Source organism: Choloepus didactylus, chromosome 13, assembly GCF_015220235.1.
Source record: "Choloepus didactylus isolate mChoDid1 chromosome 13, mChoDid1.pri, whole genome shotgun sequence".
Classification (NCBI taxonomy): Eukaryota; Metazoa; Chordata; class Mammalia; order Pilosa; family Megalonychidae; genus Choloepus; species Choloepus didactylus.
Window position 1 is genome coordinate 33,471,145 of NC_051319.1, and position 17,445 is coordinate 33,488,589.

Sequence of the window (17,445 nt, forward strand, 5' to 3'; positions counted from 1 at the left end):
AAAGGAGACATTCAGAATAGTAAAATTCTCCTGTCTATGGATGTAATTCCACTGCATGGTTACAAAAGAAAAGAACTGTCTATTTCATATATCAACTATGAAACTCCTTAAAGGATGCAGGCACTAATCCTAAAACATCAAACTATAGTTCTCATAACGTGTTTCATGCTGAACCATTCAATCTGGAGGCACCTCTCAACTTTAGGAACCCTTCCTTAACTTGAGCCAAAACCTTCCTCTCATAACACTTATATTCTCTGCTCTAGTTCTATCCACTAAAAAAAAAATTGGGCTTTTACTCTTTTCTTCCATTTTTTTTGTTTTTTGGAGTCAGACACACACACACACACACACACACACATTTTTGTGTACAATTCCACAGGAGTTCCTGGATCCCTAACACCCGTCCCCAGTTTAAAAGACTAACAGCAAAACAGAATAAATCCAATTCCCATTCCAATTAACTAGGCTTCTTCTATTAGAGACAGCAACTGCTTCTCTCTTAAATGTTCTTTTGTCCAGTCCACAAACCATCAGTCCTAAACCTGCTCTTTACAAAGCATACTGAGGGTTAGGTATTGCTAGAGGTACAATAAACTGTTAACACAGCCTGATATTATGGGTATTACGTATCCTGGGGGAATGTCATCATCCTGCTCATCTACATGTCCTACTCCTCTGGAAACTGTTCACAACCTTACCAGTGCCATAGCTATCAACAAAAAAATACAACAGAATTAATGGGAAAAAAATAGCTTACCATAACAATCTGCCATAATTTCTCATTGTAACATTATGAGTATCTTGGTCTTCTGCAGTCTGTAACAACAAAATTGCCCTTAAAAAAGGACAGGTATTTAAAATTATCTATGTGTAATAGCAGTCTTTTAATCTTCCTCCTTAGCTGAATCTATGTTGTTTTCCCTCTTCACTGAATTTTAACTAATTCTTTAATACTAATTGTAAGAATTTAGTCATATTTTATTAAGTTAGTACCACAAAAGCACTTAAATATATTTAGATTGTCAAGAAAATTACTTTAATAAAATAACCTCTTACTAAGCCAAATAATTTATCATATTTGAGTTCTAAATATTCCAAAACTTTTCATTTACAGATGGGAAACTACCATGTCACTGTTTTAAATTTTGATGTATATGGAAAACACTTTAAAAATATTTATATACTAGTAGCTTGGATTAGGAAGCTAGGCAACTGAGTGTTTTCCTACACCTCTGCCTGTTTTATACAGAAAAGTATGTAAGCAATATGGAGCTTAAAAAAAGGGAAAAAGCCATAGGAATCCCTGCAGACAAGCCCATATTTCCTTCCCATGCTCAGTTCAATTTGGGCAAGCAGGAAAATGTCTTAACAACTGAAAGAAGTTAGATAGTTAGTAAGGTTTTTGTTTTCTTTTTATTTTATTTTCTGTTTAACAGGATGAACCAGAGAGAAACACACAAGAAAAGGTCTTTTATTCCCCTCATGTTACATGAAAACAAAAATGTTTTAGAGAAATCTAAAAGATTGGAGATTAAAGACTATATACTTTGTGGTTAGATTTATACCTAACCACAAGTAAAAATACTTGTTTAACAGAAAACAACAGCGGTGATCAGTAAAGAAAGAGTGGTGCATATCCAAGTGACTGCGGAGTTGCCATTTTAAGTCAAAGATATACCTCTGTTATAGTCACAATATCTGCAATTACAATAATATGTACAAAAAAAATGAGCAAACACCCTAAAGCTGTCTAGTTTTCTGTTTAAAAACCCTGTTCACTTTTGTATTCTACCATATTTATACAGTTTAAAAGAAATAAAATTGTGGTTTTCCAAAAACCTCTCTCCATATATACCTGGAAAAATAACTTCTTGATTATACAGCCTCCGGTACCATCTAGTGATTATTCTTTTGAACTGCACATAAATCCATAAAGGGATAGGCCAAAGAATTTGGGATTCTGCAAATATTTTTTACCTGACAAACCTTCTTATAAATATCTTATTTACTTAGATTTGGGGCAATGATATGACTCAGAAGTTAAGCAATCAAATCTTCTAACTTTTCACCTAGTAGACTCTCATGGGATCAAGAGTTATTTTCTTATTCACCAATTAATTTGCACTGAATAAAAAAGTCGATTTCATTTCCTGTCACTCTTTCTGATGGTAGTTCCAATCCAGCACAGTGGTTTTCTTGTTTCTTAAACATGCAAGTCTACTCTTGGTTCAGAGCAATTGCTCTTGTAGTTCTACCTGGAATGATCTTCCCCTGATAACCAAATACCTTGTGGCCTCACTTCCTTCATCTCAGGCCCCAACCACCTCCTTAGTAAATCTACCCCTCTTAAACCTATCTAAAATGTCACTTCCTGCCCCTGCACACTCTGCTCTTAAATCCTTTGATTTTCCTTCAGGTTTTTATTAGCTTATTATGTGTCCTTCATCCTGTTCTCCTCCACCCACCCTCTCCTGGAATGTCAATTCCATGAGAACAGGGCCCATGTCTGTTTTAATTTGTTGCTAAATTATTAGTGCCAAGAACATGGTTTGGCACAAAATAATTCAACAAATATTTATTGTACGAATTAATATATAGCCAATATTAAAGTAATCCAAGCAAATACATCATAATATTCTCATTTCTTCTCTGAATAAACACATGTATTTCTTTTCCTTCCTTTTTTTTTAGTTTGAGTAATAAAAAACAAAATATAGCTGAAAACTTGTCACCTTTGTAGATGTAATACATATAATGAAAAATCAGGAAAAGAGTCAGAACATTTATTTATTACCTTCTTCGTAAGACTGAAATTATATAAAAAATCTCAACTGATAAATAAGAATTGAGAACTTCAATTAAGTGCATAGTTTACCTTTGGTATGCATCTGCTGCTTCCTTTTTCAGTTGTAGATGTTCATTTAAGTAACCCAACATTGTGAAAGCTGGAGCATGATTCTGAATTCTTTCTGGAAATTCAGAAATATTTTTACTTTACATGTGGATACTGGTTGCACTCATAAAATGTTAGTTTTATTTTCAATGTTTCAATATCTTAAAAACCAGACTACTTCCGAAGGTGACTGGCATTGTTAAGGACAATGGGTCTGATTTTTTTTTTTTTTTATTAAATTCAGTTTTATTGAAATACATTCACACACCATACAATCATCCATGATATACATTCCACTGTCCACAGTATGATAACATAGTTATGCATTCATCACCACAATCTATCTCTGAACATTTTCCTTACATCAGAAAGAACCAGAACAAGAATAAAAAATAAAAGTGAAAAAAGAACACCCAAATCATCCCCCCATCCCACCCCATTTGTCCTTTAGTTTTTATCCCCATTTTTCTACTCATCCATACACTAGATAAAGGGGGTGTGATCCACAAGGTCTTCACAATCACACTGTCAGTGGGTCTGATTTTATCTTGACTTCAAAATGCCAGTAATTATTTTATAGCTCTTTTAAGTTACTGAATAATATTTAATAGTTATATATGGTTTCTACTCATGTTTTAAAGTTTAAACATGTTTATTCCCAAAGGTATAATAATTTAAAACTATAGTTTGTGTTAAAACCAGTCATGAGTTTTATATGAAAATTCGTATCTTTGGCTAATTACTTAAGCTTTCCTGTGATTAAATTTAGCAACAATTTCTCTTGGTGATTCTGTTCCAATCTCTATGTGTTTTAAAAAAAAAAAAGTTAACTCAGTAGGATGATTCGCGCATTTTCAATGTATTACAAATTTCATGTATTTTGAAATTAAAAATCAAAAGACTCAAAAATCTCCTAAGGTACAACAGAGAAAGAGAAACACATTTGATCTAATTAAAAGTAGTATTGGGAAACCTTCAAATCCCTTAAATTGTTTAACAAAGTACAGTGTAATCATATCTTATGTGACAATCAGCTTCGGAAATCAACTAAGTTATTCTTGAGAAAATCCCTAAAATCACCAAATAATGAGCCTAAACGTATACTTCCAATACCATGAAGTAAAAACAAGTGGGAAAGGGGGATATCAAAAGCACTGTTGGGCACTTCATGTATATTATCTCATTTAATTCTCACAACTAACTCTTCAACCCAGGTATTATCTCCTCTTTCCAAGCAGTAAACAGAAGTTAAGGGAGGTAAAATATTTGGCCCAAAACTGCAGAAAAAAATAAACAGCAGAGCTAGAACAGCAGCAGTTCATGCCTCATGGGCTCCAAAATGCTTTCCACTACAGCAAGGAATCTCCTAGGATATCATTTTTGTCTTGAATCATTAGGTAACATGCAATTTTCACCATTCTTCCAAAGCCCTTACTAAAGTTTAAAAAGTAGATTGCCTGGCCATTGGAGGAAAAAAATGTTTCAAATTCATTTATTGAAAAACACTTAATATTTAATTTGGAAATAATTAATATTAAAAATTCTTTAAACTATTTCAATAGTTATTCAAGTATTTTGCAAAAATAATAGGTACCTTACCTATGTATTTTTTCAAAACAACTTGTGCTGCTGGAATAGCATTCATCTGGAGAATGTTGTACTGGTAGAGCTCTGTTTCTCTGTTGCTTTTATCTTGCAATGTTGTACACACCCAATATGCATAACCTATTGCTCCCTCAGTCTTTAAAAAAGTCAAAGTTAACAAGTAGACATAAGGTAATAAATATGCCAATAAAAATTAATAAATGAAACAAAGTATTTCAATACAATAAATGTCACATCTTACTGTCAAGTCAACATTAAGTGACTTCAAAGGAAGGGTCCCTATGATAAAACACAGCTAAGAACATATTTAAACCACTTGCTAAAACCTAGGTAGAAGAATCAAATGGGATAAACACATAGTGCAGAAAACAGAGCCCTGAATGATAGGCTGGTTTTCCCCTTCTCAGCACCATCCTCATATGTCAACAAGCATATGAAACTAATAACTGTCAAAAATAAGAACTCCAAACACTTTCATATAATCTAGAAATGTCAACCAAGTCTAGTCTTTACATTTATTTTTTTCCTAGAATCTCAGTTTCTATTCGGCATGACTGCTACTTTATCTATTAAATCCCAATGTCATTTCTTCATCAGCTATTGAGATCTGATAGGTAGATTAAAACTAGAAGTTTTTAAATTCAAGACAGTTCACCTGTTTTTAAGAAAGAATAGAGAATAGAGACAACTGCTGTCATTAACATCTTATATCTCTACTTATTCATTTTCTTAACAAGGATAATACTCCATTCATTAATGAATCCTCTCTCAAATTCTTACATGCATACTGAGTTCTGTTGTGTGCCTGAAGAGATCCATGGTGTCATAACTTCCAACTGTCTCGGCAATAAGAGCCTATACAAGAAAAAGAAAAGAAGAGGCTCTTAATGTGTTTAAAAGGAAAATAATAATAAATGAAACTATGGAGGAATCAAAGGTTTACCAGCCAGTGCTTTAAAGCAAAGTTCATTTCTTTTTCAATCTTGGCTACCATATTCCTATGGCTCAGAAGACCAGAATGATTGTAAATTGGCACTTAAGCTGAAAAATATTTCTAGATATCCATTTACAACTAGGCTGTAGTAGAATAATCCACGTAAAATTCCTCAGAACACTATGAGGTTGTGCTACCTTTTCCCTTCCCTCCCACCTCTGATTTATTCATATTGGTATGTCTGGAGTAGGGGATCTTAATCACAGGATCATCTCAGAATCTTCTGGGCAGCTTTTTAAAAAGGAGGTTCTCATCCCTAAATACTTAGTTTCCAGGTCTAGGGTGGAGTCTCAACATTTTATTTTTTTTAAAAACTGTCTCGAATTTTAAATATTTTATCTATGCATTTGGTTTCATAATGCGATAGGTTAAAATTTCTTTTAAGTTCAGCTATCTTCTATAAGAAATCAGGTATTTTAAGTTATCAAACATTTCTAATATTATCAATTAATTAAGTCTCACTTCTAGTGTGACCCATCTAATTAAACCTACCCGTTATTTTCTGAAATAAATTATTTTTAAGCACAATAAATAATTTTAAGAAATAAAAAACTACTTAGATTATTCTGATAAACATCTGAGATCTACCAACCTAGAGCAGAGCTACTCAGAGTGAAGCTCCTGGAGCAGCAGCAGCATCACCATTTGGGCCCAATAATTGACATAGATTTAGCACAATAATGCCATTGCTCCAAGATGTTACCATAGTTAATGGGAGCAGGAGTTTTTCTATCTCTACTTGCTTCACCAAATAACTAGAATTAGACCTAACAGTCAAGGGTACAATGAAAGATATCTAAACACTGATAATGATTTTCTGATATGGGTGATGATCCTACTATTCTCTGAACCAAAACAATCTACCATTTACTAATTCATTGTAATTTCTCAACCAAATGAGATCTTGGAGGCCAATCAGTCCAATCCCCTTCTTTGTTCAGATGAGAAAACTGAAATCCAGAGAAGTGAAGGTGAAAATAAAACAAGTCAGTGACAGAACTCAGGCTAGTAGCCAAATTTCCTGACTCTTGGAGGGAACCCTCATAAATAAATGCCAAACCAAAGAGGAAGATTTTACAGCAAATAAGAAAACATAATAGCCAAAATGATTTTTTATTTGTAAATACGCATTGAACATCAGAGTTCTGGATTTATTTTTTAAGTGCAGTAATGCCAAAAAACCCCAAATCAAAACTTAATCATGACAAGCTGTGTGGCCTTAGGCATGATACTCAGGATCTCTGAGCTTTAATCTCCATATCCAGAAAATGAGTATAACAACAACTACCATCTCAAAGGACTGATGAGGATTAACTCAAATGATGTATACAAAGTGTAGCACAGTGACTGGTCCAAAGTAAGCCTCAAATGCTACCTATTATCATTATAATCATTGTTATTTATATTAACGGCTTATCAATAGATGTGTTGATAACTATGTTATATACTTACTTGTCCAATCCAGCACATTAAATAAGATGGATCAAGAGACTGAGCCATTTTGAAAGCTTCATGAGCTTGCTAGGAAAAAAAGGCAAGAAAAGATAATCACAACAAGTCATTTTATAAACAGTATTAAATTGCTTATGTTTAACAAGAATAAAAGAACGGAATAAGAAAAGCTCAACTATCATCATAAATGTTTATGAACCTAAAATGTCACTGTTCAAGACCAATTAGCTATGCTTAAAGCAGTGTTTTAACTACATAGTCTTACAACCTTCCTGGATGCAAAACTTTTCTGTATAAGACTAAGAGGTCTGGTTCCTAACAAAAGGGCAACACAGGTGTCCACTTCCTAGTCCGTAGAACTTGCAACCATTCATCCAATCATTTGATGGACACAAGGTTTGAAGAAAGTGATTAAGGCTATATCTATTTCCATCTCTTTAGCTTAACTGAGAAGTTAAGAACAAATATAAACAATGAAGTCTGAGACATGCACCTGCTATTGGGAGAAAAAAAGAGTGGTCAACAACATAAATCTGCACTAAACAATCAAGAAACTTTGATGGTACTTCACTTGAACACGTTAACTTGAATGCTTTTTTTTCTACTAGAAAAAAATAATTTTATTATTCCATGGTGCTTTAAATTGTTTTCTTAATAGACTATGTGTAGCAGGAAATGGTCTTATTTTTTCTATTAAAAAAGGAAGCTCATGGGCAACAGCTATACTCTGCTATCATAAAACCACATTCATAGTTTTTTAGCAAATACATGTTGCTTTGTTTAAATTTTTTTAATCTTCATATATTTCAAAATTCAAATTAATATTTATTTTCAATCTATTTAGAATCTTCCAAAGCTAGTCTTTTGGCAGTGACTTCATGTATCCCTGAACATATTACTGAAGCTATTTTAAAAGGATGAGATTCAATACATTAGCTAAAACATAACACAGTACAGGTATGCTATTATCTATAGGCTATAGAAACTTTCCAAACATTATCTATAAATATGCTCCCAATTATCTTAGTTCTCATGCCCTGATGTATAACAGCTCAAGCACAACAAATTGTATTATAGCATTTAAAGGATTAATATCCTCTAAAGCTAAAATTAAAATTACGCAAACAAGGGTTAAATTTAAACTGCTAGAGTGTTGAGTACTAGTTATCTCCCTTATTTTGCACACTCTAACCTGACCCCAGCTGAGGTAGAGCTTTTCTTACATGTGTACAGATAAAAGGAAAAACTCCCCCCAAATAATTCACTAAAGAATTGTTTTAATCTCTAAATGAAATACCAACATATTATAAGACCAGAAATTTCTTGAGTAGAATAGGAAAGGAAAATAATTATTACATGTTCATTACTCAATAGAACAAATTTAGCATACCAAAGAGCACACTGGAAAGACAGCACTGTCCAAGTACTTCTCCACAAGGAGTGGAGCTATTACGAAGAAACCATAAACAGAAAATGTTCTTTACTTTTAATATGCAAAACAGGTGTGCTGGTTTGAATCTGTTACTTACCTCAAAAAAGATTATGTTTTTTTAATCCATTCTTGTGTGGGCAGATCTATTGTGGATGGGATCTTTTGATTAGGTTGTTTATATGGAAATGTGACCCACCCAGTTGTGGTAGGACCTTTTGATTAGATTGTTTCCATGGAATGTGACCCCACCCATTCAAGGTGGGTCTTAATTAGTTTACTGGAATCTTTAGAGAGCTCAGGGAGAGAGAAAGAGCTCAGAGTTGACACCCAGATGCTTGGAGATGCAGACAGACATTTGGAGATGCTACACTAAGAGATGAAGGCCATAGTTTGCTCCAGAGAATCTAAGTGAGAGCCCACAGACACTTAATGAGAAAGTCACTGGAATCAGAAGCTGAAAGCAACACAACCCTGGAGCAAAGGACCAGTGGACACCAGCCATGTGCCCTCCTGGCTGACAGAGGTGTTCCGGATGCCATCAGCCTTTCTTCAGTGAAGGTATCCTCTTTTTGATGCCTTAGTGTGGGCATTTTAATGTCCTTAGAACTGTAAATTTGTGTTCTAATATACCCCCATTGTAAAAGCCAATCCATTTTTGGTATTTTGCATTCTGGCAGCTTTAGCAATCCGAAACAACAGGCAACACATTTACCTCAATGTTTTCATTTGCGAGGTAAAGCACTCCCAAGTTGGTCCATGCAACAGCATTCTAAGCAGCATAAAAAAAAAAAAAAAAAAAAAAAAAATTAGTCCCTTGTCTACTTGGAAGCCTCAGAAAATTAGTAACACTAAACTTTGAAGTTCTTTCTCATAGATGGACACACAGATCACTCACAATTTGTTCTGATTGGATTGATTTGATGAAACAGTGCTGAGCCAGAGCATAATTTCCAATACCTAAAAAATAAAGAATTTGATGAAACTGAACTTCATTAACTGACACAGGCAATGTACTAAAAATAATGACATAAGTGTTACTCAGTTCTCACCACTATAACAAGCAACCACACCGAGAGCATTCCAGTATAAGTGGTTATTACTGTCCAGTCTCACTGCCTTTTTCAGACACTGAAAAGAAGTAATATTAGATTAATTTTTATTTCTTTGAATATCGGCATTCATATCAAGATAAATGAGGTGTATATGGAAACACTATAGTATTTACTGTATTGAAAACATCTTTCAGAAAAGCTCTTAGGTTTTTTTAAAGTTTATAAAAATTTTTTCAAAACCATACATGTAAAGATTTCTCCAGCAGCTCTTTAAGATCACTCATATTGCTGCCTGTTTCAGCTAGATGTTGTGCTTGGCAATAATAATTAATTCCAAGATCACACCATGTATTAGATGTAGACATCAGTTTTAATGCACGTCCATAACACCTATGAAAATATAAAAGTGAATATTATGTTTTGTTCTATTGTCCTAATTCAATTTGAATCTTATTAACTTCCAATCTTTGTAAATTACCTTCCTCCAAGATGGAGCAGTTCAGTTTTCTTCAATACTTGTTTTCCTTCTTTCTGGCCTACAAGGATTCCCAAAACATTAACATTCACTTTGGATGGTGAGAGGGCATACAGACTGGTGCATGCATCCCCAACTAGCTTCCAAAGGCAAGACACATCAGCTTGATGCTGCAGAGCCCTAAAAAGGAAACAATGTGATTCTTATAAGTTATTGCCAAAAAGCATGGTTATTATCTCTCTCATTATTACTAACAATTAAAATAGAAAAATTGTACATGTGATACTGATTAAGAGCTACTTCTTTAGTGAAGTGCAATAAATGCTTTACCAAATCTCCTATCATACTGCCCCCCCTCCCATTAGAAAGAGAAGAAGGAGGGATGGAGTAAGGGTGTGAGGAGGGAAAAGAAAGGAAGGGATTGTCTTCCTTTTGCAGACATTTCTTTGGTACACATCACTTTTGTTAGAAACAGCAGAAATCACATAAATAAATCAATAAATTTTCCATGAACAATTTACTTTTAGCATGGAATTTTTAAAAACTGTGCTCTTTTTGATTGTTTGTTTAAGTAATTACTAAGGCAATGAAGTTGGCAACTCTTTTATAGCTTGTTATTATAAACTCAGGTTTTTACTTTCACAAACTTTGCCTCAAATAAAAAAGGCCAGTAAAGACATAACATATCAAAATACATTTGGTGGGCCGAATGATTTTTATTCTCTGAAACCAAGAATACCAAAAGTCTAAACATGAAAATGTGAAATCCATATTTATTGAAGTACATAAGTGCAGACTTAATGGACGAATTCAAAGAGTAAATAGAAATAGTAAATACATTCATAGAGGCCATTTCTTTTTAGAATGCAAAAATCTTAGCAATACATTTCTCTTCATTTTTCTCTTCTTGAGATTTCACAAATAAAACAGCAATTTCATTTAAGCCAAGTCTAGGCAATCAGCTATCACAAATAGCTATGCTACTGGCAGATGGACAAGCAGATGGAACATTTTTCATAGCCTTTTCTACTAATGGAGTCAAGCCAGAAATCATTTTCCAATATCTTCCTGAGAAATAAGATTAATTACTATAGTCATGACTGAAAGCTTACTGTGAGGATCAGGAGGAGAGGCAACACTATTTGGAATTTCTTTGCCTAAAAAAAAAAACCTTAGCAAAATTTCTAAAATTGACAGGATGAAAGGAGAAAACAGAAAAGAGAGAGACAGAAGAGAAACAGAAGCAATTTTAATAGCCTAAACTCTTATCTCCCTGTAAGTTCAATAAAAAATAAAATATCTATAAAGTGAAATGACTTCTATCACACCCTTACACAAGAAATGTAGTAATGTTAACTCCTAATCTAGAAGTAAATACAAACCTGGGGATCATCATTAAAAGTTTTATATACCTCCTTATAATTGGTTATGAATGCTACACAATATCCAGAGCAAAGTTTCCAAGGACTGGTAAAGGCAGTATGCATAGCCAAGGTTATCCTCACCCAGAGGTTCACATTTACTCTTAGATACCAGTTCAAACAAAGCATGTTCTCTTCACAGTATATTCCTCTTTGGAATGAGTTAAAGACATGAGACTGGAAGAGTAGCAGTAAAAATCAGTGGGACATCGAAATGAGTGTGCCCCTTGACTACAACTAGATAAAGTAGTTAATGTGGAAAAGGAATGGGAGGACACAAACCAAAAGACTAAAGAGTGGGGATGTTTTCCTCTATTTTCCAAAGTTTTCATATGGAATTATATCTCCGTAATAATTAAAAAAAAAAAAAAATCACAGCTGTTTTGAAGACAATAAGGATATAGAGGAAAAAGACAAAAAAATCAGTGGTAGAAAAAAGGCTAAGGCTTTCATTTCATATTTGGTTTATATTCAAAGAAAAGCAATTCTGGAGCAAACAAATAAATACGAAAGAGAAGAGACAGGGAGGAAGAGAGTGGGGAAACAAAAGAAATAGATGTTTAAGTGCAAAAAAATTAAAATGTATGTGTAACTTGTATACTTTTTAAAGTCATCTACCACAAATAACACTTCTACCCTAACCAATGAATCTACAGTTCTTTTACAGTTCTATAAAATAACAGTTTTACTTAAATTTTTCTGAATTCTTTATTATTATTAGATGCCACCTTTTTCCTACAGCTTCTCTCAAGGAACTAAGACAGATTGCTCATTCCCTAATATCTTCAACCCTACTAAAAGTCTAAAATAGGCCCTAACACTGAATGTAAAGCTTATTGTGCACCTGAAGCCCTATTTCCCAATCAGTTCCAATTAGAAATATGCTCCCACTTTCAGGTCTTCTGAAGGAGGATTCTAACACATGGTTTCAGAGTTATTGCTCCAGTAGCACAGTCTGCTTTCTCCTTCCCACTCTTCCCTCTGCACACAGCATGCCAGCAGGTAGTAAGAGCATACTAATTTTCCCAGAATGGAAAATTAATACAATAGGTATGTTATAGAATTAATTGGCTAGTCTGTTATTCTTTATGTTTGACATTCTGCGTAATGATTGCTATATTTAACAGATACAGAAATTTTCTAAATTCAGCATTATAAAAATATAGGAAAAATAAACATAATGAATAAAAATAACTAACCAAGTAAAATATTCCAGTGCTTTTTCTATGTAGTCAACTGCTTTCCCATCAAGGTAATCAACTAGAGCAGCTTTTGCCATCATAAGATGGCATTCGCCCAAACCTAAAATCAAAGAAGTTTGTAGTTGTCACTAAAACATAAAAGTAAAAGAAACACTTAGAATGAAATACAAATGAATTTACTGGTGTTATTTTAAAGCCACTCTCCAAAAACTAAAACTTCATATGTTTAGTAAGGAATTCAAGTGGCAAGGTTCTGTTGGAGTAACCATGCACTAAAATTTATAAAAACTTATATATGGAACCTAAAAACCCATATCCTTGACTTGGGGCAAGTTCACTTAACTCTTAATACCTCAGCTTTGAAATGGGGATATTATCTAAATTCTATTCTCTACCATATTACTGTTCATTAACTATTGTGAAACAAGATTTGATCATTTTATATTTGAATCTGTTTAACAAGCTATACTATAAAGATTAAATGGAATAATGATTTCCTAAAGTGTCTAGTATACATTTAAAAATGTGAGTTCTCCTTCCTTCAAGAAAAATTTTTACAAATTAAAAAGGGAATGTTTTTCCAAGCCATAAGTTACACATCACTTTTTCTGATTTAAACCTCAACTGTTTCTTTAAAAAGGAGAAGGAAATGGAATCCAGGGTTTTTTTAAAAAGATCATAATCATTAAAAATTTAGATATTCTAGGGATATGGTGAATTAAACAAATAAATCAAAATGTAAAAGATAGAAGGGAAACTTTTCTAAAGATCCATTTTTAGATCTAATTACTATAATACTATTTGTCTAAAAGTTAAATCTTATATTACTATTTTTAACTGTTATGAAATAATATTTGACCTCTTTATATTTGAAACTTTATAACAAGCTATAATATAATAGGTTCATACTGAACATTTGCTGTTGATTAAAGAAGTCCTTCTCAAGTTACTCAATTCATTTGGGAAATTTACTCAAAGATTTTATACTTCAGTATCACAAAAGTCAAAGAAACTATTTAAAACAATTACCTTTCAAAGCAGGCACATAATCTTCTTTCTTTTTAATAATCAGCTGATATTGAGCTACAGCCTCCTTATATTTGCCTAGGATTTGCTGTATTGCTGCAACCTTAAACACACTGTATATGGATTCTGGGTTCAGCTCACTGGCTTTTGTGAAGGATTTCAAAGCTGTTGTATAGCCACCTCTGCTTAAGTATGCCTCTCCTAAAGACTCCCAACAGTTGAAGTCCTTTGGATCTGCCCTTAATGCTGCCTGTAAACTAAAATTTCAAGAAATAGTAAGAGAATTGGTAGCAACAGAACTACTTTCACATCTGAAAGGAAAAAAAAGAAAAAAGATAATACAACTGAATCACATGTATTCATGGCTCATTCAATTTATAAAAGTGCTATAGAAGCAGAAATACCTGTTCCTTTTATGATGTGAATTTTTTTAATACTAAAAAATTTTATTACAATTTCAAACAGAACTCCAATTTTCTATCCTACCAGGATATAGACCCTTCAGTTTGCCTCATCACAATCTTTAAACCCCTATCACCAATCCGTCTATCAAACAGGAATATCACAGATGAAAAACAGGAATAACAGGCATGCTTTAAATTTCTGATCAAATGCTTTTCCATAAAAAAACTCAAAATGCCTGTATTCTAGAAATTAACATAAGTCACAAGCAACTTCATCTTGTTTCAAATACATTTCATTTACTGTGAAGTACAGTTCAAACTAAATGACTACAATTGATTATATATGAGCTGCTCCAATGCCATTCAAGCTGGCAAACGTCTCCCTTGATCAAAAATAACTCGTTAGTGAAAGAACAACAAAGATATGAACCTTACCTGTTCACCATTCCTTAAATTTCTATTGAAAATCTACTACAGGTATTTTATTAAGACTTCACTTCACTACCCTGGCTATGTCCTCAACAAGAAGGCATCATTTAATCCATTTCTGCAATTGCAATGCCTTGAGATAGATGATAAGCCCCTATTAACCATAAACAAATTTCGCTATCTCTTCCCTCATAATACAGCCTGGTATGAGACAACTTTTAAACTATGTTTTGGGTATAAATGGATTTTAATTTAAGGAACCATTAGGCTATCTATCGGAGTTTAAATATAATAAGGTGCCTTACTCAGCCACTGCTTGAGAATGTTGTCCAGCTTTCAAATAGTAGAGTCCTCGCCTAAGCCAGGCCCATTTTGCTGTTCCAGCACTTGCCTTCTGAGTTACTGTTGTTAGGATAGCTAAAGCAGTTTCCTAATACGAAGAAAACACTAATATAAGAAATACTGAATATTGTAAAAACACAGATATATATATGTAAAGTATGCAGATACATTTTTATTTTTCCACTTCTGATTTTTTTTAACTTACAATGATCTACATAAAACTACAGTTTCAACAATGTGCTGAGTAATTTAATACCTGCTAATGAAAAGAAAATCTACTCCATTTATCAATGGAGCAAATGGTTAAAAAAAATTTCTATTGCATCTACAAAGAAACATTTTTTAATGAAAACTTTCAAGTATATACATACAAAAATATTTCTATGTATACACTCAGGATTTAAAAAAAGGTATTTAAGTTATTATACATACCATCTCTTCAAGCTCCATACTTAGGTCAACTGCTGCAGCTCCAGATTCAGCATCAGTGTCATCTAATTCAAAAGCTTTCCTGTAACATCCACGGGCTCTGTTTTTATCTCCTACTACATCTCTGTAGTAATGTCCTAAATAGCAGAAAACTTTGCCCATGTATGTATCCAGTCTTGCAGCCTTTGAAATAAATATTGATAATAAAAGAATATTAAAGTTTATTAGGATGAATCTCTTTAAAAATACAAACAATAAATACACAGATTAAAGGGAAAAAAGGAACAATTTTATTACATATACAAAAATACGTCAAAACATCATAAGATTTAAAACAGACATAAAAGTCGGCACCCACTGTTTTAAGAACCAAGTACAAGTGCAAAAAAAGTATTTTTTATTAAAAGAAATGTGAGATTTAAGCTATTAGTATACATTAATCTGCTTTTATGAATCAAAAGAAGAATGTAAGACTCCTAGATGTTAACAACAAAAGAACAAGAAGTAAAGCATCTAGAAGTATATATGACTTATATACCCACAAAACTATAGTACAAACTAACTAAAAACAATATTTTGCTTTTTACAGAGATAAATATGTCTAATTTTCTATAATACGTATTTCTTAAATGAGTAACTTTTATATTTTACAGTTTAATTTTCCTCCTTGAAAATCCACATAATATTCTCAGAACCTTATATGAGAGATGAAACAAAAAACAATTCAGTAAAGAGTAACTTTGTGTATCTAAGAAGTATTATTTATGATTTTATAGTCAGAATTATAAGTGAATACTAGCACTTGTTTTACCTTTAGAAAGTGGGTAAGAGCCTTTGTTTTATCTTTTCTAGTTTCTTCACCCATGGACCAATATGTTAACCCAAGTTGGTAATGATATTCAGCAACTTCAGCATCCTTCTCAAGAGCCTTGTGAAAACTAAGTCACAATGGAGAGTAAAAAGGAATATAAAAATATATACATATTATATAGAAGACTCTTGGTTGGAATTCTCAAAGTTTGAGAGATTCAAGGACACCAAATTAGAAACAAGTCATTTACTTTAAGATTTAGATTATAATGAAAAAGAAATTATTTTGTTGAAGAAGAGCTTTACTCTAGCCTTTTAGCACTACCAATATACTAAGTGTTCAGAACATATACCAAACGCTATACATTCTTACTGAACATTATGATTACCTAATTAGATTTCAAACCCATCATGGAATTCTTTTTATAGTCACTGTGCTACATGGTAAATACATTTCTTAAAAATACTAAGATTTAAAGCTTATGAAGATCAAATTTATACAAAACAAAATATTCATCAAGCCTAGTTGTTTTGCATATTTGAAAAATAAACTAAAATGTGACAGGATCTATGACCAATCTATATATCCTTACCATTTTTCTGCTTGCAGATAATCCTTTTTGGTAAAATGAATCAAAGCCTCGAGGGCATGAGCTTCAGCTAGGTCAGGGTAAGAAGAGAGAAGGTCTTCCATAATCTACAAAGTAGATACCTGTGAATTATATATCCATACAAAAATGACTTTTGACTTTTAAAAAATGATCACTTTGCACAAAATAACCAACCTTTGTAGCTTCATCTAACAAGCCTTTGTTCAAGTAGGCCAAGCTTCTGAGAACCAAAAGTCCTGGGATGTTACCTGCATCAGAAACCTAGAAAATAATTGTAAACAATTGCTATAAATCTCCTTCAACACAATGCAGCAATGTTTGTTTTAATTAAAGGAAGAACATAGTAGAGTAGGGTACTAATGAGATAAAGACATAGAGGTTCTGATATCTATCACTATATCATTTTCACTCTTTTAATCTTTTTGTTAGGGAAAATTTAAAATACATATACAACTAGAGAGAATAGTATAATAAACCTGCATGTATCCATCATCCAGCTTCAAAATTATCAACTCAAAGCCAATCTTTTTTTCATATATACCTCCACCCATTTCACCACACCCTTGCTCAGATTATTTTGAAACAAAGTCCAAATATCGTAATTTTTCATCTGTAATAGTTTAGTACCTATCTCTAAAATATTTAAGTTCATTTTTAAATACTACAATCACAATACTATTAACACACCTAAACTAAACCAACATAAACCTTTAATATCATCAAATAATTAGCCAGTGTCCAAATGTCTCAGATGTATCATAAAATATTTGAACAATTTATTTGTTTTAATCAAAATCCAAATGCAAATAAGGTACATACATTTCAATTGGTTGGTATCTTTTAAGTCTCTTTTAATCTACAGAGT

General features: G+C 32.7%; 1 protein-coding gene across 2 annotated transcripts in view; it reads right to left on the minus strand.

Moving 5' to 3' along the window:
• Positions 1-17,445, minus strand: part of TTC37 (tetratricopeptide repeat domain 37) — a 91,296-nt gene that overhangs the window by 45,667 nt on the left and 28,184 nt on the right. For both annotated transcript variants that reach the window (XM_037801290.1, XM_037801289.1), the window contains exons 5-21: positions 16,755-16,841; positions 16,563-16,666; positions 15,971-16,097; positions 15,163-15,342; positions 14,694-14,818; positions 13,559-13,812; positions 12,527-12,629; positions 9,910-10,086; positions 9,677-9,821; positions 9,429-9,507; positions 9,275-9,336; positions 9,092-9,148; positions 6,948-7,016; positions 5,282-5,356; positions 4,496-4,637; positions 2,879-2,972; positions 761-838 (exon numbers count right to left, since the gene is read on the minus strand). In XM_037801290.1, coding sequence (XP_037657218.1) covers positions 761-838; positions 2,879-2,972; positions 4,496-4,637; positions 5,282-5,356; positions 6,948-7,016; positions 9,092-9,148; positions 9,275-9,336; positions 9,429-9,507; positions 9,677-9,821; positions 9,910-10,086; positions 12,527-12,629; positions 13,559-13,812; positions 14,694-14,818; positions 15,163-15,342; positions 15,971-16,097; positions 16,563-16,666; positions 16,755-16,841 — 1,958 coding nt within the window. The remainder of the gene's footprint in view (positions 1-760; positions 839-2,878; positions 2,973-4,495; positions 4,638-5,281; positions 5,357-6,947; positions 7,017-9,091; positions 9,149-9,274; positions 9,337-9,428; positions 9,508-9,676; positions 9,822-9,909; positions 10,087-12,526; positions 12,630-13,558; positions 13,813-14,693; positions 14,819-15,162; positions 15,343-15,970; positions 16,098-16,562; positions 16,667-16,754; positions 16,842-17,445) is intronic.